At 38.4% G+C, this 26,236-nt stretch overlaps 1 protein-coding gene across 1 annotated transcript in view; it reads right to left on the minus strand.

The window, feature by feature from the left end:
• The window catches only part of LOC115441776 (insulin receptor substrate 1), a 33,597-nt gene that overhangs the window by 5,695 nt on the left and 1,666 nt on the right, over positions 1–26,236 (minus strand). The window contains exons 2-12 of the mRNA XM_037437077.1: positions 8,708–8,891; positions 7,015–7,140; positions 6,637–6,782; positions 4,628–4,747; positions 3,073–3,384; positions 2,144–2,242; positions 1,636–1,741; positions 1,249–1,443; positions 944–1,000; positions 726–909; positions 58–640 (exon numbers count right to left, since the gene is read on the minus strand). Coding sequence (XP_037292974.1) covers positions 58–640; positions 726–909; positions 944–1,000; positions 1,249–1,443; positions 1,636–1,741; positions 2,144–2,242; positions 3,073–3,384; positions 4,628–4,747; positions 6,637–6,782; positions 7,015–7,140; positions 8,708–8,891 — 2,112 coding nt within the window. The remainder of the gene's footprint in view (positions 1–57; positions 641–725; positions 910–943; positions 1,001–1,248; positions 1,444–1,635; positions 1,742–2,143; positions 2,243–3,072; positions 3,385–4,627; positions 4,748–6,636; positions 6,783–7,014; positions 7,141–8,707; positions 8,892–26,236) is intronic.

Here is a 26,236-nt window from a genome sequence, read left to right on the forward strand (position 1 = left end):
TAATATTTTCACATTATCTGCTTGCTTAATAATATTAAAATATAAATAGTTCCATACGCCTGCATTCCATCTCGACTCTGGCAATAGTCTTGTTGGCGAGGGGATTGCAGGCCAGCTCCTCGTCCCGCGGCCTCGCCAGCGTCACGTACTGCGGCGAGCTGGACACGTCGCGGCGAGGCTCCGGGCTACGTCTGCCTTCCCGCGTCTCCTCCGCTATCTCGCGCACTGTCGACAGCGCGTGGTGAGGAGGATCTTCCTCGAGTTCATCCGGCAACTCGTCAGGAGGGGAAGCCGGTGACTCTAACGACAACGGGAATATAGTCTGCGAGCCGTGGGGGGTTTCGCGTAGAGTGCCACGCCGCCGCTTGGCTTCCTCCGGGGAGGCGGCGGCGGGGGGAGGTGCGCGCGCGCCGGCTATGGCGATCGGTCGCGTGGCGGCGCGACCGTAGCTCATCTCCACGTAGCCGTCGGTGGCGGGCGTGGCTGGCGTGTGCGGCGTGGCGGGGGCCGAGGGCGGCGGCTCGCCGGGCCGCATCTCCACGTAGCCCGCGTTGCGCGGCGACATGTCCACGTACTCGTCCACGTTGGCTTTGGCGCGCTCCGCATAGCTCGTGGCCGGTGGGGTGCGCGATATCGATGCCTGGTTAACAATATTAAAAAATATAATCACAATTAACGATATTTAGCTATTAATTTTGTGTTTATAAAACGTAGAAGAGTGGTACCTTAGCGGCGGGCGAGTTGGTGGAGAAGTCGAGCTCCATGAGGTCCTCCGCGGAGGCGCGCGGCAGCGGGTGGCGCGCGTGCGCGGGCGGGCGGTGCCGTGCGCCGACACTGTAGGCGCGGTGGCGCGGCTCGGGCGCGCGCGGCGGGGGGCGCGACCCCACGCTGTAGGCGCGCGGGGAGCCGCTCGCGCTCGGCCGCGCCGCCCGCGCCGGGGCACGCGCCCGCGCCCGCCGCCGGCGCCAGGTGCGACGTCGCCGGCTCCAGCTGGTACTCACTGCAGGGGAACGAACAATTTTTATGGCACAACTTTCAATATTTTCAACTTTATTACATTTTTAGACTTAAAATCCAATGTCTCAATTACGAATATTATATACAAAGCAGAACTAAATTCAATAGTTCAGAATGTAAATAATATCACCACTGCTTAAAGGCAGACGTAACCTGTCATCAGCCAAGCTGTCTGCATCACTCACAATGTATAAAGAGATATATAAGCTGTCAACTTATTCTCTTCCTTACCTGAACCTAGGGTCGGTAGAAGGAGTGCCGCTACACACGGAGCCACTGGACGCGTATATGAGCCCTCCGGATGGGTCGTGTCCCGGCGCCATCGGCAAGTATCCGTCCGGCACTAGGTTCTCACCCACGGTGTCGTCCAGGCCCAGCGAGGACGTGCGTGAGTGTTGAACTGACCCGCCGGGGCGGATTGAGATACTGTTGATAGATAAATGATTTTTAACTTCTTTTTTCCAGTATACATGAAGATATGTTCAATAAATTTTCGATGTTATCCGGTTCGAAGGACCAATTTAAAATATAAAACCAGAAATTATTTTTAACCCGACTCATGACTGAATAATCTATAAACATCACGGATGTTTTTTTATTAATTAGTAACAGACTCACTTCATGAAATCTTTTGATATGTCACTGTTGTCCGGCTCCTCGGGTATGCGCGGCGTGCGGTACCACTCGGCCAGAGCGTCCGCTTCGTCGCGGGATACCTCCAAACCTGCGAAAAACATCCTTATGATTATCAGAATACAACTCAATATAATTCGAAACACCAGAAAATTATACGGCACTGCAAATCTACTGAGACCAACATAATATTATAAAAAAAGAATAGGTATTGTTCGCGATCCCGCCTGCTTGTCAATTAAGGACATGGTCTACCCGTGTATCATATTTCATCCAAATCTGCTACTCCTAAGAAACAAACAATTACAAACTATCACATTTATAATATTAAACAATTAAGCTACAAAGTAAATAAGACATATATCCCGCTATCACGAATATATCCGCATAAATCTAAGAAATATTATAACTTTAATGCCACAACTCTCATATTTATGGATAAAAATAAAACTCTGTTCTCATCTAAAACTTGGAATAAAATCGCTCCCAGTACCTTCCAAGTCCGTATGCCGCGGCGGCGGTCTCTCCACTTCGAAGGAGGAGCACGCGCGCGACGGCATGCTGTCGCAGCGGCTGCGGTTACTGCTCGAGTCTGTAACGCAACAGGATTGTAATAGGAACCGTAATAATTAGTTTTTGGAAACAATTGTGGATATAAAACACAGTTATAAATGTTGTGAAAAAAAATGGGAAGTGTGAACACCCTATATATTTTTTAAATTGATAAGAAAACTAACAAAAAAATATAATAAATAAAGCGGTACATATGATATAAAAGCTTGGAAGCGTTCTATAGTAATATGAAATTATTATATAAAAAATATTGTATATTCATTTGAGAAGACATAAATCCCTCTGCAAAAGATGGCATATTAAAACATAAAAAAATATTTGCACGCAGTAAACAAACGATGAACCAAACAACAAAAAACCGTGCTTATAATACAGATTGTTGCAAAACTTAACACGAAATTATAAACATAACAACCACAACAATATAAAAACGAAAAAGACAGACACACATAGTCACTAGATAATTGAAACAAAAACCACAATAGATATTTTTTCCCGGTGGCAACACTTGTGCTATTTTCTTTCAATTAACTGGCAACACTGCACTGATAGGGTTAGTAATGTGCGACGCGAATGCACGCTTTATTAGCATGTGCGGGGGCATGCGACAAATGATGGGACGGCTCTAGACCACGTAATGTTTTGTAAAAATAATCATATTTGCTATAATTAAAAAATACAATAAAAAATATTTATATTTCTTTATTGAATATCAGTATGACGACCACCAAATGGCTCATCCGTTTCAATTTCCAAATATCAACCAATCCCGTACTGCTTTAAAAACGCAGCCAACTGTCCAACAACAAAAACCGTTACGTAGTCGAAACCCCGTCGAAATATACATACTCTTCGAATGCGCCGGCGACAATTTGGACATTCTTGTGCCGGTGCTAGCGCGGCGAGACCATTGCGTTTTCTTCGGCGGCATATCGTTTCCATTGATCGCTTTGCATGATGAATGCATCGTCGCCTTCTCGACTATCAGCCGGTCTATCTCGGCCCCAGTCAGGGGCTCGGAGGAGGTCCGCCCATGGACTATCTTCAACGGCTCTTGGAATAGCGGACAGCCGGCCGGCAGCGACCCGGTGCGCGTGTGTTTACCGACGCGAGAGTTTTCGGTTCTCTCTGTTAGTGGGTTATTCGGTGGTTGGTTTTCGGCTGCGAAAGACAATGACAAGCGACACGTAAAACTTATGGCACCAAGCGTCACCCGGTGCGATGGTATGTGTGTTAAATGTGAGCGTACGCGGTGGAGTTTTGTTTTTTTTTTCATTTTGAATTCGAAACACAATTTGTTTTTAAATTTTAAGTTTTTTTAGGTTTTGCCAATGAAGATAAAAAGAACGATTAAAAATCCTATTAAATATAAAACAATTTATTTTTAAAGAATCAAACTCAACCGCTTACTTTGTCTCGTTACAATATTTCGTATTAAAAATATGGCAAAAGGTTTTTATTATATTTCTCTTTCATTCTTTTACATATACGCATGAACTGCACATAACAATTTTCGACAGATATAAACAATAACGATTTACTATTGCCAGATTTTTAACATTCATTCATGGATGTATGTAATGTATGTATGATGCACCCTATTGGATACACATTTGCGACCAAACACCAACACCAACACCCAACATGCACATCGTATTATATAACACATTGCAACCACATTATATTCCATTTAAATCGACGTGCTCTCATTCCGCTAAATAAATAATATCAAAGCATAATGTTATAGCAAAATAAAATAAAACCACGTATCGTTATTTCAACTCTTTACATAATATAAAAGCTTAGAAAACCATTTAACAATTAAATTTATAAATAAAAAAATAACAGTTATTTGTAACACGTTGCTACCGTTATTTATTAGCTGATAGCGTTAATCGGTAACGTTTTCCACACGTCCGTATACAGGCTGAAGCTAATACGCGATATCAATCCATTGAAAGCGGTATATTGGCGGTATAGACAGCTGTTTATTAACATGTAATGGCCAATAGAGAAGGACACCGATAGCTGTAAGCGGAACTAGAGCCCGACTTCTGAGGTCCGGACGAGTTGATGACAATCGAATAGTCACTTTGTAACGTGCAAAATTTTTTTTTGAGTTATTTCGTTACCATAACTTACACTACTATTGTAAAACACTAAATATGGATAAGTTGTAACACTATATAAAATATCGTTGCATGATATTTATAAGAGCTGATCATTATTCTTAATTGTGATAGTCACATGAAATCACTTCCAAAATAAATACGCGAATATTTATATACTGTATGCTAGATACATCAGACTGTATAGTAGATATTTGACAGCTGTCCGACACAACACAGGTGTGTATTCGAGTGTCATCAACACCGGGGGGTCGCGTGTTGTGTGGGGGTCGTACCGTCGCGTTCGTGCGGCGCGGTGATGGGCGCGATGGCCGCGGCCGAGTCGTCCACCGACATGGTGCCCGTAGTGCACACGCACTGCCTAATGCACGCGCCCATGCATAGACCCTTGCCCTCTGCAACGTACCACAATCTTGACCATGGGTTTACAGAGCCGAATTTGGAATAACAAAGTGGCGGCTCTATTGGATGGGTAATGAGGAAATCCAAATTTTGACAATTAACCCGTCATGACTTGTCAAAATTTTATTTTCAAATATGTACAGGTAGCTGAATGTTTGCCGCCAAACATTGACAGCTACGCGTGTGACGGAAAAATAACCTTATTATGTAGTATATAAGGTTATAATCCCGTGACACACGCAAATGTCATGTAGCTGTCTTGGCTCGCCGGCGAGCCACGAGAGACCAAGAGTTAAAGTGTGATTTGTTTTTTTTTATACAACCAATAAGGTACAGGTGCGTAGATTTAAAAATCAACCCACAAGGATTACAATGTGATAGAACTGAAAACTAGTGAAGAGCCATGATCGGCATTATAATTAAAATCCTATGAGCCATGGTCGGGAAACCCTATTGTGCTCTTTTGGATTTTGATTAATTAATTAAAAACAAATATTAAACATATGTGCAACAAAAAAACAGGAAACGCATCCCGGTAATCTTGACAAAAGATATTAGTAAAACTGGATTGTTGTTGAATTGGTTAAACTGGAATTCTAGTCAATGGTATCTTATTTTGTTCTCATTTGAATCGTAAGGTAAGGGAACGAATCCTAAGATAAAGGGACCATACAAATGAAATTCGAAGAACCCAAATGGTGTCCATTACTCAACTAAATGCTATAATTAGTCACAATGCGCTCATACATATAAACGCGTAGAACGCACGCAAATTTCTGATTATACAATACCTTACATAAAGTTCAATATTGACGCGTCATAAAAGGCAGATTATTTGCTAATTATAAGAAAATTCAAGTATCGAAGCTTCAGTAATATGACCCTAAAATGCTGGTAACTAAAAGGGATCTCTTATTTTGAGACTAAATATCTATACTTCTTAAACTTTATTTTTTTATTACATGAATAGTTGCTTTTTGATACGTATTTATAAGAATATTAATCACATTTTTTAGGAACAATATAAATTATTTACATTAACCGTTAAGCTTCTTACCTACTTTTTGTGTGAAGTTTAATTTTGAGTTAGTCAGCGTAGAATAGTCGGCTTTTAGTGACAACCTATATACTGATTTAAATATAAAGGCAAATATTTTTCCTAAAATTAATTACAATTTAGAGCTTAACTTAAAAACAGCTTGTATAATTTTTCATTACTTCAATAAAGCGAATTAAAAACACAGTAGCGAAAAGCCGTTGTTTTATTGAATGTTTGGAGAAATAAAATAAATATATCAACATTGGATAAGAATATTTCAAACCACGCGCGGCATTGCGATGAGTTGTTAACGAATATAAAGATTTTAAATGAAATATTTTTTTACAATTGTCATGTATTTCTGAGCCACCCTGTATATGAGAATCAAACAGCGCACCTAGCGGGCGCCCCGGGCGAATAATTCTTCTGTGCCACTTTTCGACGAGATCTTAGTATCGCCTGCTTTTTATGTAATGGCAAAACTATCTCTTGTCTCTTCTGATCCGGGGCGCCCCTCCAGGATCTGAAGTCCAGGCAACCGATCTACAGTCGATACTGATCATTACATGGCAACTTTTTTCCCGAACGAGTACACAGTACGACTCCATTTGGAGCACATTCGATAGAAGCTCGTGCCACACTATTAACACGATATACTCCATCACAAACATTGCATATTCGTCTTCAAACCGTGAAAACTCGCAGTGACCCATTAAACCATTACCTGGAGCGTGTTAGTCACAACTAACTACTCTAACTAACAAGCTTGCTAAACTACGTGAGTGTGCGTGGGTACTGGACTAGTGTCGAGTATGCGGTAACGCGCGCGTTTACGTTGCTTACCGTTCGCGAGACCGGAGCGGCCCTTGCCGGAGTCCGAGTAGGTCTGTCGTCTCGCTGGCGGCGGGTTCGACATCTCGGTGGCGGTCTTCGGCATCACGATGTGGTCGCGCTCGTGTTCCGTCTCTTTGGTGCAATTGCACATTGCACTGGGAAATAAATAAACAATTAATTTTTTTTTGTGGTATAATATTTTTTCGACGGTCAAAAAAATCACCTATCCTTTGAAAATCTTCATTTATCATGATTGGATGATCACACCTTCAGATGATCTGCAAGTAGGGGTGCAGGACACTACCCTTAAGAAGAAATAATAAGAAATGGGAAGACCTTTTTTAGCCATCGATCAGTATCAATTATCAAACATGATGGTCGACTCACTGGTATATGGTGGAGTGCATGCTCTGCGCGATGTTGGAGTCGTCGGAGAGCATCCAAAGCTCCCCGGCGCCGGTGGACGTCTGCCGCCCCACCTCCATGTAGAAGAAACACTCCGAGTCGCCGCATCTGGAAGCAGGCGGTAATTGATATAGAAGCCTTGACAAATTAACTAACTTGATAGTCAATGGAAGGGTAACCGATTTATAATTCCTACAACTCTCTTTAAAAGCTGGTCAAACAACTTTTTATTAACGAATATACAAAGCACTTGGCGATGATCACTGCTTCCGCACATTTCCCCCCGAGGCAATACTAGTGCGCTCGGTCTCCACACCGAATGCACGCTCATGCCAGGGGGAACATCTGTCGCAGCCCTAGGCACACAGTTAAATGTGTACAGTATTGCCAATTCACATTAAGGGCCTATGAGGACTATGGAACACTTCCTGGCCTTTTCCCCTGCACCCATCCTAAGAGGTTTGTCTATCCCTCCCCCACACTTCGTTTTCAGCTATCCTCTACCAACTTTCGTCCAAGGCCTGCAGTCGCTAAGCCGGGGGATTCCAGGATTCCTTTCGCGATACCGGGAATTCCCAGATCTTGGGACAGCGGGGTCCAATACCAAAAGAAAAACCGTCCCGCACAATAACCTTTACCTTCGAAATTAAACTAACAAAATGTTCCGCCCGATGACACAATATATCGATTATAATTCCTTTATTTATTTAAATAGATCACAAACTCTTTAAATATCAAACAGTTTTCCTTCTACCGTCGAGTGCTAGATTAACCTCATATCGGTAAGATTTGCGAGCGCGGGCAAAACCCGGACATTTTGTTTTTTTCCTTCTTGTCGACGAAAAGGGAAGGTGACGGGATATCTCGAACGCTTTCAAATAAATAAGTATGGACATATAAAATGAAGACCTTGGGGTTTTTCAATAACCGATAAAAACTCTGAATCATTTACGGATTCGTGAAAAGTTAGTCATGTTAAAGGCCAACGATTTCGACGCATATGGAGTAATGCACTTGTTTATTTTGCTTACAATAGCTCATTCGTCTGATCGTCATTGTCGAGTGAGCGAGCGATGTTTGTTCGAAAACAACGCTTAGTTCTGACTGGTATGCTCACCATCATGACAAACTTACTTTTCTTACTTTTAATTACAAAAACACTTCCACCAGTCCCTACAACGTTCAATGTCGGGTCGATACAATAATTTTTCAAAGACTTTGCAAAATATATTTAGCTCACTTTTTTACCTCTGAGCGCCTAACAATCTAACGAGAAGATCCTTGTCCAATCCGTAAATAAAAACATACATAAACAACATCACGCCTTTTCCATTTTTCTGGCGTAGGCAGGGCAGGTGAAACTAAATTCGCCAGTTATATTAGATCATAGTAATAAGGGTCGTCAAGCCATCCAGTGTGGTGGACTAAGGCCTTATCCTCCTCAGTAGTAGAAAAGGCCCGTGCCCAGCAGTGGGACAGTACATAATACAATGCTGATATTATTATTATAGGGGGCGAGCTTATAAATTAATAAGTGTTAAATAACAATTACTTAATGATTCCTTATGTTTACGCGAATGTTTGACATAAAAATTAAACTATTTTCCGGGAGAAAAAGTAAAAGATTAAAACCGTGATAATATCCGAAAAATATTTTAATTTTAATAACAATTACCTTCTAATATTCTTGAGTGAGTACTCGACGCGCTCCGGTATTCCGAGGTCGCTGATGACGTTGTTGTGGCTCTTGATCTTGACCAGCGTGAGCGTCTTGTCCGTGAGGCACAGGTTGTACAGACCCTGGATGTTCTTCGACGCGCCCAGACCCTTCTTCTGGACGTGCACTTGCCACACGTGCTCTGGAAATAACAGTCTCATTAATGCATGAATACAATTTAAGAATATATTTTTCTCGATATGCAGAAGGTAACTGGTGGTAGGTCTTTCGCATGTGAGAGTCCGCCTCGGTAGGTACCATCGCAATGACTATTTCTGCCGCCAAGCAGCAGTGTGTAGTCACTGTTGTGTTCCATTTTGAAGGACAATGTAGCTAGTGTAACTACTGGACATATTACTTAACATCTCAGTATGGCGAGCGCAATGGAATACCAAACAATACTTTGTAAACAAGGTGTTGGATGGTGTCTCTACTGTTTATAAGCGGTCGTGTCGCTTGCTATAAGGCGAACGTCAACTTCGTCTCATCATTCAAAGCAATATAAAAAGATAACGTGATTTTACGCTCGACCAGTACACAGTAAGTCAGAAGGGCATAAATGTTTATAATTTTCAGCCAGCCTGGTCAATTTTGTTATGAAGTTTGTATCGCTGAGAGCGCAACTTGCCTAGATCATGACGATTGTTATTGGGACAATACGCTGGACACCCGAAAATGTCCTCTAAACCAGTTTGAGTACTACTGCTTAGTGATATAATCTGAGCACTGAGACGTAGGTATAGGAGAGCAAATGATGTACTTACCTAACACCAAGTACTATATCGTGCGTATAGGTATTATATAATCAAACAAACCTAAACAGTTTTTAAGGCTTTTTCCTTTTTGTAATATTGGTTTGATTTTATTGTTATGAAAATTTTAAATATTGTTTTTCATATATTATTGAGTTACGGTGTGAGCCTATACCTATCATACGTGACTTTCCTGCCCTCCTAGGTGTGTATAAAATTTATTTCATTTAAAATATAATGATTCTTTCGTCACAATAGGCACAGTCAGCCATAAAAGTAGTTGAACAAATTCAACACTTACAACTCTTCTTAACATTAAATTCAATAGCAATGTTCTTTTTTCTTTATCTTAAACCAAATCAAAGAAACCATTACACCCAGTGAAGAAAAAACTATTGTTAAGGACACGAAAGTTTAAAGGCGATTTAAAATTTTGAATTTGATCAGCTGGTTATATGGATGACTGTATTAATTAAATTTTAATTTTTATCTGCATTGATATTAAAACAATAAAGTTTTTAAGTTTGTTTACAATTGAAAACGGATTCAGAAATTTCTTTCAGTTTGAGACAAACACACTGTTGAAAATATTTTATTTTCACGTTACCAAACGACATTACGCGAACTGAGCGTCAACAAAAGAAAAACACACTTGAGATACAGTTTTGGAAGTACAATCCGAGGTAAATAGCATCGCAAGAATCGGACGGAAATCTGTGTAATTTCAAATCCAAATCATATTTTATGAATGTTATGTGTTTGTAACCAGTTTTGTGGACCTAATAAAGAGAAAAAAAAAACCGGTGCCTGGGAATCAAACTTGAAAGAACCGATAAAACTTATTTCAAACCTAAGTCCATTGCAGCGGAGCATCATTAGGCGGCGGGGTATTTCCCGGACGATTATGCGCCAAGCAATGCGGTCTAACGCACGCCTCAAACGGTCGACTATTGACGTGTGTTTTTTTAAAGTTATTTACAAAAAACACCGTAATGTAGGTCGAGTAATTTGCAGTGGGACGGACTGCGGACAGCTGCAATGCGTTTAACTGCACTTTAATGTGACTTAGCTGCACTTGTAGGCGTGTTTTGTTGATGATCGTTTTTGCACTTACTCCGCCCACTAAAAGTCCTTTAGTGAAATAGATGTGAAGCTTTTCATTATTGCGAATATAAAAATTAATATTAAAATATGATATCTCGTATTTTTTTTTAACATACATAAACTTGAAGTAATCACAATGTCGCGAACAAAGTAGCTGTATACGGGTATTATGTAAGGAATCTATATTCTTAATTATATTGCGTGCATACTGCAGCGAGATGCGGTCAACATCGAGCGGTGAAGCCAATCTGTAGACCTTAATTATTATCACTAACATGAATAGAAGAGTAGGCTAGTCAGCCACTCCTCTCCCTTGCCCCATTCTTAATTAAAAATATAAAAAAAATGTTCTTTGTTACCTAAAAAATCATACGAGATATGGCATCAAAAGAATCGCGTGTAAAAGTCTAAACATAGATGTCTAAGAAATAGGTCTAATTTATTCCATAGATTCCTACTAGAACACAATTATTAGATCACCGTGTAGTCATCTGTTCCAGTAAGTATTCAGTACAAACAGACGCGACATAGTTGCAAATGCGCTGTGTCACAACACCGCTTTATGATTTGTTTATCTAGAAGTTGTGCTAACGTCATCACAATGTTGCCGATATAGTAGAAATACGTTGTGTGAAAAGTCCAGAATGTTATTAGTGTCAAACTACCTTGCAAATTCTCCGAGAGAGGCAAAACTTAGTCGTCCGATACACTCGTCTCACAATACGATATAACTCGTCAAATATTGACAGTTATTATCACAAAAAAGTCAGTTCAATACATGCAAATGACATAGTATGCATCCAATTCGTAGCTTCCAATGAGCACTTCAATGGTAAAGGACTCTGCTAGCGCGTTATCGGCACTTTAGGAAAGGAATGAGCATTTTAAAGATTTGACAATAAAATATTCTTGTGTTTTTTGTAGCTAAAAATCACATATAATCCCTTATAACATACAGTTGCCAGACTTTTAATGTTAAACATTTAGCAAGCAGACGTTTAAAGAATTACCGTACTCTACTAGTGTTTCCGCGACATATTTACAAATGTCAACGATCAATAAACATCTATCTTTACGCGAACAAAAACACATCATTGATTTAAAGTGTAAACCTTACGCGAAGTAATTCTGAAAGGTGGAGTATCAATCTAAATATGAATCTCTATTTCCCTTGGTCTTCACATCACGCATGAACGGATGGAACAATTTAGCTTATTATTTTTTTGTTGTGATATTATCAAGAGAAGGTTCCTATGAAAAAGAAATCTAAGGAAACTGAGCGGAAAATTGGAAAATTTAAGAAAACTTGACAATATTCATTTTACATAAGTGTCAGCGATAGACAGAATGCGCGCTGCAAAGTCAGTCAAAATAAAACAACGTCTGTCGAATCAGCTAGTCTGAGTATACTTTTCGATTAAAATTACACATTGACTCGTCCGGGATTAGAATCTGTGACCGATGTAGCGTTAAACTCTTTCCGTGCTTAGCTAGTTGGTGCACAAGTAGTACCATTCTGGATACCATCGAAGGACGCCATTTCTCTTCAATAATCTTTTGGACTCAAGTTTAATTACCATCTGTGTTTTTTCCCATGGAATGTTAAAAAATAATTACACTAGACATATTAAATTAAAAGCTCACAGTTTTATCTCCGAGAGGATAGGTAGAACCATACCCCAATTTCACCAAATAATTTACTCTGCATAATGTGATGAGAAACCTACCGTATCTAACGTAACATAAGTGATAATTTTTCATTCAAGAAATGCACATGCATCATCAATACGTATTGATCCCTTCGCTCCGTAATAAATCGTCAATCATGCTTGATCATAACACATTGACCAATTCAATCGGGGTCGACGCCCCCGGCGCTTGCCCACAACACTGTTATTCAATTAAACATTTGTATCAATATTGGGCACTGATTTTAATTGTGTTACATTATTTGGAAGTATGGTTAACATAAAATGTTCCTGCACGAGTAATACAGAAAGTAATTGATCAGGTATTTTATTTGTAAGCAATTGAATCATGTGCTGTTGCTATCTCAATCGTACATAGGCAGACCTCGAGCTGCGTCTACACCTTTCAATGTCCTGGTAGAGTTAAAGGAAAGCATCAGATAATATAGAAAGATGAAAATTATATGAGCTACTGAATTTCCCCAGTGAGCTATCAGTCCAAGAAGCCTTGCAGAAGTTATCCGCAAGAGATTTCCACAGCAAGCTGACTTCTGGTAATTATAAAACTTGCAGGACTTGCAGCGAGTCGTATGTGTATGAAATTATTGAAATATCACTACCTGTAAACGTATCTGAGGGTCTACTTCGAAAAACGAAATTCGCAGTTTCGAATAGCGGATGGCACGTTTGGTACTACCAAGTGTTACGGATCCGATCCGTTCATCCCAATGTTTCAGACATGGAATTTGTAAGAACTTATAGGGTTCCGCCATCCCTTTTTAAAACCATCTGCGAGGATAAAATACGGGGAATTGATCCTACCACCATGGTAAGCTACAGAACGATGACAGATCCGAAGTAGTAAAGTTAAATCCGAAGTTCGTCGTTTCATCGTTCGTTTTTCGAAGTAGACCCTATGCAATTTTTTGGACAATTATATGTTGCTGCAAGAATTTGCTAGTGTATACTGCGCTTAAGACAGTAATGCTTATTACTAATTACTACACCGGACAACCCATAGACTGTATAGCTATATCATGGCTCTAAAGGGTTTATTCAAAACTCAATACACAGCAAAGTAAATCCAAAAGTAATGTTATTCCAACATTCCGAGAACAAGTCACCGTAGCCGGTAATCGAACACGATATCTGTTAATAGCGATCAGACGTATTAACCGTTGACTAATCGAGTTGTTTACCCGTACGCCAACGCGTTACGGCAAACATTGGCTAACATAACAAACATGTAGTTTAATTACAACTATATTTATTTTATTGTCTTGTCGGCATAATAAAATTAGCTGGAACATGAGCTTATATTGGAGGTGCGGATAGAGGTGTTGCTCGAGTACAAATCGTTGTTTTCCACCGCACGTGATGAAAGTAATCCTATCGCCTAAAGTTGCTCAAGTTTATTCAAAAATAAACCTCTTTATCATAATGTCAAAGTCTAACATTAGACAAAAAACATTAGTACCATTGCACTATCGTTCGTAGCCAACACGCCAACATCGCGGCCAACATGCAAACAATCACTCAGCCCGAGCCCACCCATGCACCGTCTCATTCTTATTCAAAAACGTTCCCACAATGGGCGCGCAATTGAAAAACAATTTGTTTGTTAATAAAACCTAAGTATGACAATCAGCGTCTATATTCTGTATTTAAAGATATAGATTCCACGTGAAATGTTTTTAAATTCTAACACAAAAGCTATGCATAATAATATACTATTTGTACAAATATCATAGAGTACTGGATTTACGAGGTGACTCGTGGAAATACTTGTCCGATTATTGAAACTTTCCTAGGTAGACATAAGCTCTGTCTCACGAGCTACTCTTAGAAACGGATCATTACTTAACTATAATCTTAAATAAATAATTAGATGTCTAAGTAATGAAAGAAATGCGGTCATATCGAAGAAGGTTCTAAGAGTGTAATCTTTGGCGTCTATATCATCAATCGGTTGTCTAGAAACCTCGCGGAATCCACGCGGTTTATCATACAAAATTGGCGCTCTGATTGCACGTTGACTCACTGATCTTATCGTGCGGCCACTGGTGACACCACAGATATTACCTCGCGCAAAACAAATGACGTGGCGTGAATTAACTCTATTACGACGAAATGTTTTGTTTTGTCGAAGGCGCGGCGTCCAATTGGTCCACTTGATGGTAACTGGTAAGGGACCGGCACGGTGACGACCCGTAAACACCTTGACGTCAAAGATATGCAGGGAATTGGTATTAAATTATTTTCCTACTGGCTTATAAACGAGACCTACCACACGCTGATTTGTTTTCTGTAATATTATTTAAACATTTTCCTCTCCCATGGTTGCGTAATCGTATCAAGTTCCAAGTACTCATGACTGCCGTCCTGAGGTCTCCGGTTCGATCATAAGTATTATAGGGTTTTTGTGCTCAGTATTCGGCCGATAAGACCACGTCCCGGTAAGCGTAGCGTTGGACTTGGTAGAGGTCGCAGGAACACGCTGGATGCAGGCCGCCTTCGACAGGTCCGTCTGGAAATCTTTAGGGGAGGCCTATTTTCAGCGGTGGACTTTATGTGGCTGATGATGATGATAATTTGGCTGGGGTCTGAATTGTGCCCGATAAATGTAGTATCGCTCCCTACACAGGACCCAATAACTAGCGAAATGTTGCAAGATACATCTCTGCCTCTAAAATGGGTAAGACATGAAGCTATGGATCATGCATGTATGTAATAATTTTCCTACTTCTATTCGCTTATAGGAAAGGCCTCTTATAAGCCTGTCTTATCTGGCGGGGATTGTGAACGTCCAAGGGATTCCCGACCGCCATATCCGGTTAGATAGCGGTCACACATAGCGTGATATATGTATTTTTTCCAGAATAACATTTCCTAGAACCAAACAGTTTCGAGCTGGCACGACTATAGTGTACAATGTGTTAAAGGAGTTATAGCGTGAAGCGTGAAAGGGTACGGTAGAGAAGTAAAAGTCCACAGACAGTTCACACAGCATATTGTTCCACTACATACTACTAAGGATGTTATTGTGAGAAAAAATTGTTACGGTGTGTGTGGTTCATGCGCTATGTTATGAAAAAGATCGCAGAGTATCGCGGTAGTCAATAAAAATCTCGTGTGCACATATGTTGTAGGAGCTGCGAGCATTGTTATGGGGCCCAATCCCCCTAAAAGTCGATAATAATGCCACAAGAGCGGCGTAGTTTCAACCAGGCCAGGAGGTGCGGCCAAGTGCGCAACGGCAACCGTGGTTTTTCAGAGTCTTTATGTGTATTGTCATGAAGTGGACGATATTTTATTTGAAAAACAAATGAATGAAATGTTTTCCGAAAAATCGATTAACAATAATTTAATTAAAAATATTTGCGGCCAAGTTTTAATAGGCAACCAACTACAAAGTAGATATATATTCTTCTAAGCATAAATATGTGTAAGAATGTAGTTTTTAACATATACTCGATGAGCGCACTAATTCTGCAGCGGGATCTTAGACTATAACTGTCAGCGATTGACAGAATGCGCGCTGGAAATTCATAGTTAAGACGGGACAACGTCTGTCGGGTTAACTAGTTACATATTATAAAGTTTTACCTTCCTTAAACATCATCTGTAATAAAAAATATCTCAATACAATGAAACAATTTAACTGCTAGAGTCAATCAATCAAATCTAGCTTATGTACTCGAGTTGTGCGAATACAGAACATCTCTTCCTCCAAATATTGTCACTTTAAGGAAAACTACACAATTTATTTTATAAATAGTAAAGCAATCATCAGTAGAAGGAAAATGCGAAAATATTTACTACCTTTTGATCGCGTCTACAATCGCATTAAAATTTCTCCGAATAAAGTGCCAATTACTGAGCACATATCTTCCTCATCAAGTAGTCTACAATGCTAACCAAGAATTGAGTCCAAAGGTGTCCAATTTCATAGTTTATTCAACGGTTTGTGCGTTATTTTTTAACAAACTCACATTTATAATATAGTATTAAATGTAAACTGTCTCAGTGGCGTAGTTGAATTACGGTATGATTGCAGTGCTGAGGTCTTGGGTCGAATCCCGGGTTGGGTTAAATGATAATGAGTTTTTTTGCTCAGTATCAACCCGGAGCCATGAATATGTGCCCGATATAGCGATAGGCTCAGCTCCTATCATGGAACGGAACACACAGATGAAAACTGGGTGTCCTTGCGCATCTGCCTAACCCTTTAGGGACAAATGCGTACACTATGTTTGTTTGTATAATATTAACAACATTAATAAAACAATTAGGGGTGTCACGCGGTCCCGGAGTAGGCTGTTACTAACATCGGTTGTCACGAGCCGATGCTACGTCACAGCAATACCTATTCCGACTATTATGTTACGTGTATCCACATTATCTATTAGTAGGTGATCATAGTCATTCTGTTTGTTCGCAGGATGGCACAGACCGCTTAGGGTCACTGGCACGGCCATTTACCTTGACGGTCGCGAGTACATTTTCCACGCGCCGTTTGATTCTGTTTGGGCGGCTTAGGGCTGTGTCGATGTCGGATTAGATAGGGTTGGCACTTGTCAAATATTTTTTATACAAAATGATTAGCAACTTTGTATGTATATTTGACTCATAAACAACAGCACTATTTAGCCCGTTAGAATGTACCAAAAAACGCGACACGTAAGTCGAATTAGCTTTGATGTTTGTGATTGATTGGTCGAGAGACCGATGCGTTAATCACGTGTTACTCTCTCAGCCAATCACAATAAAACTACATGGAGTCGTGTATTTTTTCCCATATTCTAAGCAATCGAACAATAACACTATTTACACAATATAATATTATGTATAACTACTTAAATAAAAATTCATGGCATGGGTTTGAAATTAAGGATTGAAGACACTGTCTGAGCAGACAGTGTCTTCAATCCTTAATTGTGATTATTATGAAAATAAAAATACCACCTTTAGGGACACCACTTGATTTTACGGTTTTAAGGTAACGTTATTGAGAAAATAGTTCCATATTTTACCATCACATAGGGACTTTTTTTTTTCGCTCAAGCTAGAGATATCACATAAGACTTTAGGCCATGACACTTACCTACCCTAGCAACTAAGATATACTAAACTCCTCATTCATGTCAATTAAATGTACTGGTTATTATTAGAATGTATGGGTATTTATGTATTTACGATAATATTAAAATATGCCTAACAGTTTTATATTTAATGCTAATACATAAGTAAAGTAGGAAGAAAAAGTTAAACAAACCAGACTACCTCGGACACTTTTTAATAGTCTTGGAATGCAAAAATAGCCATATTTTTTGTGCAACCCGAACACCTTGCAAATTCAAAAACAGCTATAGAATTGAGCCACATAATATTTTTGGTACGAACACGACACAGCAACTCCACCACACCGGATACTAATTGAAGAATAGAAATTGATCAGAGATAATTATCAGTTGCCAGTCGACACAACTATGCCGGCCAGATCGAAACACCCTTGTGATCCAACGACCTCCAACCCCTATACATAATAAAGGGGGACTAATGCTCATAGGCCTTCGCCACGGTCGCGCCGCGTACGCAAATAGAATACACACAAATAGACACGCGCCCTTTGCTATAAATAAACAATAACATGTAAACAATAATGCAATGCGGTGTTGTTATTGCACAATCTTACACATTTTGTAGGCAGACCACAACCGAGCTAGGCCATCTTTTTTTGGTTTCGAGGGGAAAGCACTTTATTACTACCGCCTAGCCATTGTGGGGAGCAACTGATCGGTTATGTGGTGGTAACCGTGCCTTACGGCCCGGAGCTAGTGGACCGTCTGATCGTAAGTAATTGCTAGACGATATACCATTACTGGATCAGCTCTCGTTAAAGTCCTTTCCTGATATAAACACCCTATGAGACTAAGTTATAGTGTAGCTCGCGGTGTTTAAAAGATTTTTTTGAATGAAAGCAGCAGTGGCGAAGCGTCCATGCAACCCGATTCCTACCGGCTTCATTTTTTGGATTATTTATATTTGTCTTAGTTTTTATTTTCTGGTAAATTGGCCGCGATATGTTAAATAAGGACATGATTTTTGCCTCAGGTTACCTTCTGCAATATTTCACCCTTCGCCATTGGAAAACATTAATTTCGTTATGTTTACGCGAATGTTAGACATTAAAATAAAACTATTTTGCGGATTTTATCGGGGTATTTTACATTTTAATTTACTTTGCAGCCTTCGACCGTCCGCCCCGTGACCACGAAGGCTGCAGTCTTCGAAACGTTGGGAGAAAATTATAATATAAAAGACGTTAATTATAATATAAAATAAGTTTTATTTTAATGAAAACAGTAGTTCAAGAGATTACCGCATGCAAACAAAATAATAACAAAGCCTTGGGCTTTCATGGTGTAGATAAAGATCTACCGCCTAGTAATTATAATGGATTTCTAGTTTGAAGTACATTATAGGCAGCGTATTGGCATTATGAGAATCCGATGGTTTATGTCAGGACGAGCGCAATGCATTGATATGCAGAGGTACTGCGTAACTCAAAGTTGCAGGTTGAATTGAACTGTTTATGGGGAGTGTCACTTACCAGCAACAGAACAGTGATACTTTTTTTTTACGGGCAAGGAAAAGTGAGCCCACAGCACCTGATGGTAAGTGGAGTGGGGTCCAATAGAATGTCGACTGACGAGAGATGATTACCCGTCGTCAGACGATACAATTACGCCGGCCTGTTGGAACCGGATGTACTCAGGCTGAGCCCACGACACGACACACTTACGAGTACATGGGCCATTATGGCGGATTATAACACTTCTGAGCGGTGGTCGCTATCCGGGCGGATATAGAATACAGCCACTACCGAGAAGTGAAATGTAATGATTTATCATAAATAGTTTTTATAAGCCTACATGATTAAGATTATTATTTTATTTTATAACAAGCGGCCTCCATCGTATTTATGAATTTAATTTCAATACTGTGGAAAACTAATAACATATTACGTGTGATGGAAATAAACTGTCTCTCAGAACACAGACGTGAACATGTCACGTAGTTGCACAACCACAAACTGCATTTACAACAAAAATACGAGAAAAACAACTAACAACACATTACATGGAAAATATTACTCATTAAGTTATTTTAAAATTGCTGCCGACGACATTTTTTTATGATGCAATTGCACCTGATTGTGGGTGGATACAACACGAGTTTACAAAGCGTTTAGAACTGCAAAACAAACTTTATAACTACTGTTATTTTTTATTCCGACAAGACAAAGAGCTTCATTGGTTCAGCGGCAGCTCATCAGGGCCGTAACCAAAAAATTCGATCTGGGTTCGATTCCCAGATAATCATACGGTAAGTGAATGCCGCGTTGGCGTACCTACGTTAACTACCGCATTGAGGTCTCGAGTTCGAATGCCGGGTCAGAAAATTACTCAGTGGCAGCTCGGAGGCAGGAAGTTGGCGGTGTGATACCGCCGTGCGTCGGAAAACACGTAAAGCCGTTGGTGCTGCGCCTGTTCTCTCTACGGTCATGTATTGCCGTCTCACCGGACTATACGAGAGATGTAAATAGCGATATGTTCGTCCAATATCAATGATAGAAATGAAAATGAGTTTAACGAAATATGTGAAAGTGTATCTCGATTATTGCATACAGCTACAAGCGTATTATACAATACTATGGTGAAAACTATGGGTTTCATGCTTATCTTGCCAAATCGCATTTAAGGATTAATTCTAACCTAGTCAAGCAATGTATTAAATTTTTGCAATCAAACCCATCATTCGTTGGAGACAGTAAACAGTACGGTACTTACTAATTCAACGCCGCCACGTGGCCTTGCCGGTATTAAACAACTTACGCACATTCACATAAAAGAAACGGAAAAATTATCTCTCAACGACGGTAATGAAGCATAAAAATCACAATTAAAACGTGCGTTACGTATGTGTTGACAATGAACGTGACCAAGGAATGCCACATTTTAATGAGTCCGACCACATTCCTTACAAGCTTGGGATCTTGCGAAGGCCGTTTGAGAAATGGATGCAGGCGTTCATAGTTAGGAATGGTGCTAGCGTCATTTTATCTAGACACCTGTAAAATTGCTCTTTTCCGACATTTTTTTAAAATCATTTAGCAATAATTAGCAACAATGTCGACGATCCATTTGTGTGATAACCACAAGATCAGTATTATCCTTTATCTCTATACACCCCTTTTAACCGTTATCCGTATTTACGCGTAGTGGAACAGACAGTCTGTTCCCAAAGATGTTTTTAAAAGAACCAGTATTAAACTAATAAGGATTTGAAAAAAATTTAACGGGTTTGATTGCAGGAATAATCCGCGATATCTCTTCCGATTATTCACAACTTTCGTCGTTGGTGTCGTACCTGATTCACGAATAGCGTAAAAATGGGATGTTCGGAAAAAAAAAAAACTTACTACCACATACAGCAACTTAAATGTAATCTGTATCTTCATTTTCGTTAAAAATGTTCAGAGCATATATTTTTACGTAGAATGCAAATACTTAATCAGGGAATACATTCTATCACAATTTCAATTCTATCAACCCGTTTTACAATACTATTATTGTCGCATTGTCAATAAAATTACGCTACAAAACAGCTAATGCAAAAATAAAAGCTACGAAGAAAATATCTTATTCCTGGAAATAACAAACAAACACGATCAATAAGCGCGGATGAATGATATTGATGAGAATGCAGTAACCGGAACTGGCTAAGAATAACAAGAATTTTAATGAGAACGCATTTGGGCGGACGGAGCGTGGGACGCTCCCCCGCTTGCGACGATGTACCAAAGGGCTAATTGCAAAATGAAAGTATTGAACAAGATATCGAAAGTTTAATTCATCGTGAATTAAATTGTGCCAAAAAGATAAAGATTTGATCTTATAATACAAATATATTTATACAACAAAGTGATGAGATACACATCACTTGTGATGGGAACGTTAAACTCTACAATCGCTTATTTAAATTAAGCCTCCTAATACCCTGTAATTACACTAACAAGATATCCTGCATACCAACACACAATAGTTCCTATTGCTGCTTGATAGAGGACTCACGAGTACCAAAGACAGCATCCAGTAAATTGATTTAAAGAACATTACAGTAATTATCAGCCCGTGTAGAGTTTAATCCGACATATTAATTGTCAATCCCTCGGCCGAACTGTATTGCATTAATAGTTCGGCCTAGCGATCAGACGTAAACATTTATAGCGAATTAATTGGTGATCGCAGTATTAGTAAATTGTTGCACGAGTATTCTAATTGCACGATTAATTCGCATCGCATGTTTGTACGGCCAGTATCAATTAGTTGGCAGCGCCCTGAATATGCCGGATCGTTTTTTTATGACACAAGGTCTAAACAAGATGGTTTGATTATTTATTATAGGTATTTCGATTTGTATTAACAGCCTTTCCGCGCAAAGAATATGCACATTGCACAATAATATTATAATTCCTTAAAAAAGGTTTTATTTACTATTTCATTACACATCTATATTACCCAGCCTAGTCCAGTTATTCATATTTGATTACACTTTGAAAATCTTTTCTGTATATATAATTAACGACGATAAATTATAAGTCAAGAATAATTTAACTGTTGTAAGCTACTGCAGGAATTAACGATTAAACACATGTGCATTTTTTGATACATTTTGAAATAGTTTCCTTTATAAATAATTCACGACAGTAAACTGCTATTCCGTAATAATTAAACGGTAGTGAACTTACGCAGTAATTAACGATTATACGTAACTAATGACGTGATAGGATGACGTATTTCTAAAACGTAAACAATTATTATGTAAATAATTTTACTTTTACCTGATATTTAAATTCATTCGGTCTTTATTACCCACTTCAAATTTCCTAAGTGCGGTCCTGTGTCCAGACCTCGGTAAACAAAATTAACATAAAAGTTTTAAAGAACCTACGTCATTTCGGGCTATATGACTAATTAGTGCCACCGCGGCTGGCCTTAGGGAATATCGCAAAATGATAACAGTGTTTTTTGACTTATGTAGGTACAACTTATGGACGGGTTGTTATATTGTTTTTTAACGGAAAATTAGGTGTTTATATAATACGGAAATTTATATGTATAATATTCATAAAACCCAAGCTTTATTTTCAAAAAGTTATAGAAGGATGATGACTTGTATATACTCAATCATAGAAAGCTTATTTATTTGAAGTTATAAGTTAAATATTTGAAATGTGGGTAGCTTATTGCCTCATGTAGCACACATTCCAATCTCTAAGACTTTAGGTATATTTTTTTAAAACGGAATATTCCCACAAAGTTCAATGGAGATCACGAAATGGAACTCAGAACCTCACCAGTTTCATAGCCTACGAACGTTACCACTAGAGTAATAGATGTACTTATAAGGCAATGATTGTACGAACTTTAAATATGAAAATAAACATGGAACTGGGTATAGCATTAGATGAGACAAGTGTACCTCCAAAGTGATCCTAGGATGGCAGACAGTAAAAGTGCGAAAACTTTGGGACAAACTACCAACTCGGTAGTCTGACGTCAAACTATCAGTGGCGTAGGGTGAAATTTTCTATAGGGGAAACCACAACATATAGGTATGTAGGAATGGAACGTTAGTGTGATGCTTGGAATGGAATGTAAAGTGTGTGAGCGAGATGAAAAGAGAGGAGTGTGAAATACAGACGAATTTTGAAAACGACAGACTAAAGACGTCAGAGAGAAAGAATATTAATATGCAATTAATTTGAAAAGTCAAGTTTTATTTTGTAATTCATCCCACAATTTTATACTAATATGTATGAATGCGGTCTGCAAATATTTCTAATAATAATGATTTCTTATGTTTACGCGAATGTAAGACATTAAAATTAAATTATTTTTCGGATTTTATTGTGGTTTTAATATTTTGCTTTTTCACCTAACGTTTCGATTCGAAGACTTTGCAGCCTCCATGCTCACGGGGGGACCCCCCATGGTTTAATTTTAAAGTCTAATGATATTATTATATTTTTACGTAAGTTACAAAAGGGAAGAAGACAGGAACCGGTTTATACGGACACTTCACCACTGAAATCATTATTTGCGTATCATTCAGGAACGAAATAGCAACAAGAGGCTTATACGTAGTGGGTAAAAACAGGCTGATTAGATATAGATTAGACATTAGATACGATAGAATACAAATTTACAAACAATAATGTAATCAATTCTTCTAAGACTTTATTCAGTGTAGATACCTACTTGTTACGCCATACTACAATATTTATAATACTTAAATATTCCTCATAATTATTAAGTTCTGAGTTCCCACATCTAACTATTTACCCAAGATATACAACAGTGACAGTCAAAATATATGTTTACAATATTCGAAAATTCAGGGATATGTATAAACTCGAGGTTTCATTATATTCATTTGATCTAGTCATTGCTGTGAAGCCAAAAAATCCATTTTTAATTATAGTAAAATAATGTGAATATTATGAATGTCCAAGACATTATCATAAAATAATGTCATGGATTTAATTATAATATATGTAACATATTAATGTCCCATATCCCCCAGCGGCTTCCTAACTGCGGCCCTGCGCACCACGTTACCCATGTTTCCACTCCGTAGTTTTACGTGAGTGCACGTCACTCCAGGGTCAATAACTGATTGCTACCATGATGCCGTGTCCTTCAAAGATTAAACGTAAGATACGTGTAATTTTTTTCTTCTACAAACCAATTTGTTGATTATTTAATAAACTACATTTTGGTCGATGTTTTTTTTACAGATGCGCGATTGCGTAATTGGTTTTTAAATTTCATAATATTGACACAACCTTCGTTGTGGCATAGGACGTCTGTAGAATGAGTTAGATTCGATTCCGCAATTGGGTTTTTAACACCGAAAGCCTGTCGTAGTACTAGGGGACTTCACCACACTTTTCTAGTGTGGACATAGAACTATGTAATATGTCTTGTATGCTTAAGTAGGTTTTACAATAGTATGCCGTGCCTTCAAGTTTACTAAAGCTTTAAATACTGAAGTGGACAAAAAAAATATCTGTGTCAGAAGAGAAGAAAATTGCGTATCGATAAATCTGAAGTTCACCAAGTTGCTTCAAAACCTAACTTAATGAAAACAAATCTACAGAAATCAATGTTGACAATAGCCCAAATGGCTGTAAAGTACACAGATGGAACTACATTAAAACAACAGTTTATTAATTATGTATGGACGGGACACATGCTGAGTAGTATTCAGGAGAAATGGTGCAGTCTGAACAGACTGTTACCTTGGAGATGGGCAAAAGGAAAAGAGGAAGACAAAGCAAGCGATGGGAGGATGATCTAAAGCTGATGGTGGGTCAGAATTGGAGAAGGGTTGCTTCAGACCGAACCTAATGAAAATTGTTAGAGGAGGAGAAGATTGTTGCCAAGAGGCACACTGAACTTAAAGATATGTTGTAATTAAACATATAATACAAAAATAAAGGAAAGTAGTTAGTAATAAGTATTATTATGTTCAGATATATTTTTAAAAAGCAGAATTAATATCCATCCAATACATTTTTAGTACTGAAAGGCTTCGGAAACTATGAAACTGTTCCTGGTGTGTGTGCACTGCGCGCCAAGCCCTAGTCATGGCTTAAGTTAAGATTCTTTCTGCTAAACATTAACTATGGTATATGTTTTTTATATTAAAATCGATTTAGGAGTATTAGTCACTATATGCATAATATATGTTTGAGTTTTACCAGACATCACAAATAAATTGTAATTCAATGTTTAAGGTGATTATATTGCACATTGTAGGCAGTAGTTGCATTTATTGTAAGGTTTGTTGTATTAAAATACTGTGCTGATAACACTTCCTGAAAACAGAAATCAAAAATAATTTAACAGTCAATTTGAAAAAATATTGAATCCATTTTATTTCTAATCCAATTAACATAATATTTTACTTAGTATTTAGTATACAATATAATACTTGTTTGTTAATTTTAAAACACGAGGTTTTGATATATATTTATTACTAACATCATTGTTTGATGGGAAAATATAAATATAAGGAGCAATGGCCCTGCTAAGAAGCGTGGTAAGGTCTCTCATTGTGCTTGTCTGCACACTTTCATAAAATTCACACATCTTTAAAGCTCTATAGACACTGAAAGGTTTCTGAAAATGTTTTCTCCATCATATAATTACAGGACACTTTATGTAATTGACAAACTTCGGTAGCTTTTAACATAATATTTCCCGTGAGAATGTTGTTGAATAGCACAATTAATTAACTAAACTTATTATCAATGAGACAATTTATTCGGCATAATTATGTTGAAATGTAAAACAAACTGTTTATTCTTTATTTGTGGTAATTTATTACCTTATAAATATCTTTTTAAAGCACAAACATGTGCAAAGAACTCGCAACATAAAAATCCATTTATAACATATTCAAATTATAATAAATTTAATAAAAAATACATTGTATAATATATAATTATGTCTGTAAATATAACTTTGTTGTTTGAAATGACCTACCAATTCATTATGCGAGGATAAGAACAAGATTCAGACAACGCATGTGAATTGATTAATAACCAAGTTTTAATTAAGTCTATGACATTAAGGTAAACAAAAAAAACAATCATTCATACAAGGAAATGGCGTAAATGTCCTTAGAATGGCACAAGCTCTCTATTATTTTGATAGTTTATATTTTGTTTCTACTTTTAGGCTTGTTAAATGTTACGTGCATTGCAAAAAATATTGATGTAAAATATTATAAATTTGACAAAAGGAAGATAGCCAAGGGTGGTAAAATCCTAGATAGTCTTGACCCACATTGGACACATGCAGGAGGAT

The sequence above is a fragment of the Manduca sexta genome, chromosome 10 (genome assembly GCF_014839805.1).
Source record: "Manduca sexta isolate Smith_Timp_Sample1 chromosome 10, JHU_Msex_v1.0, whole genome shotgun sequence".
Taxonomy (NCBI): domain Eukaryota; kingdom Metazoa; phylum Arthropoda; class Insecta; order Lepidoptera; family Sphingidae; genus Manduca; species Manduca sexta.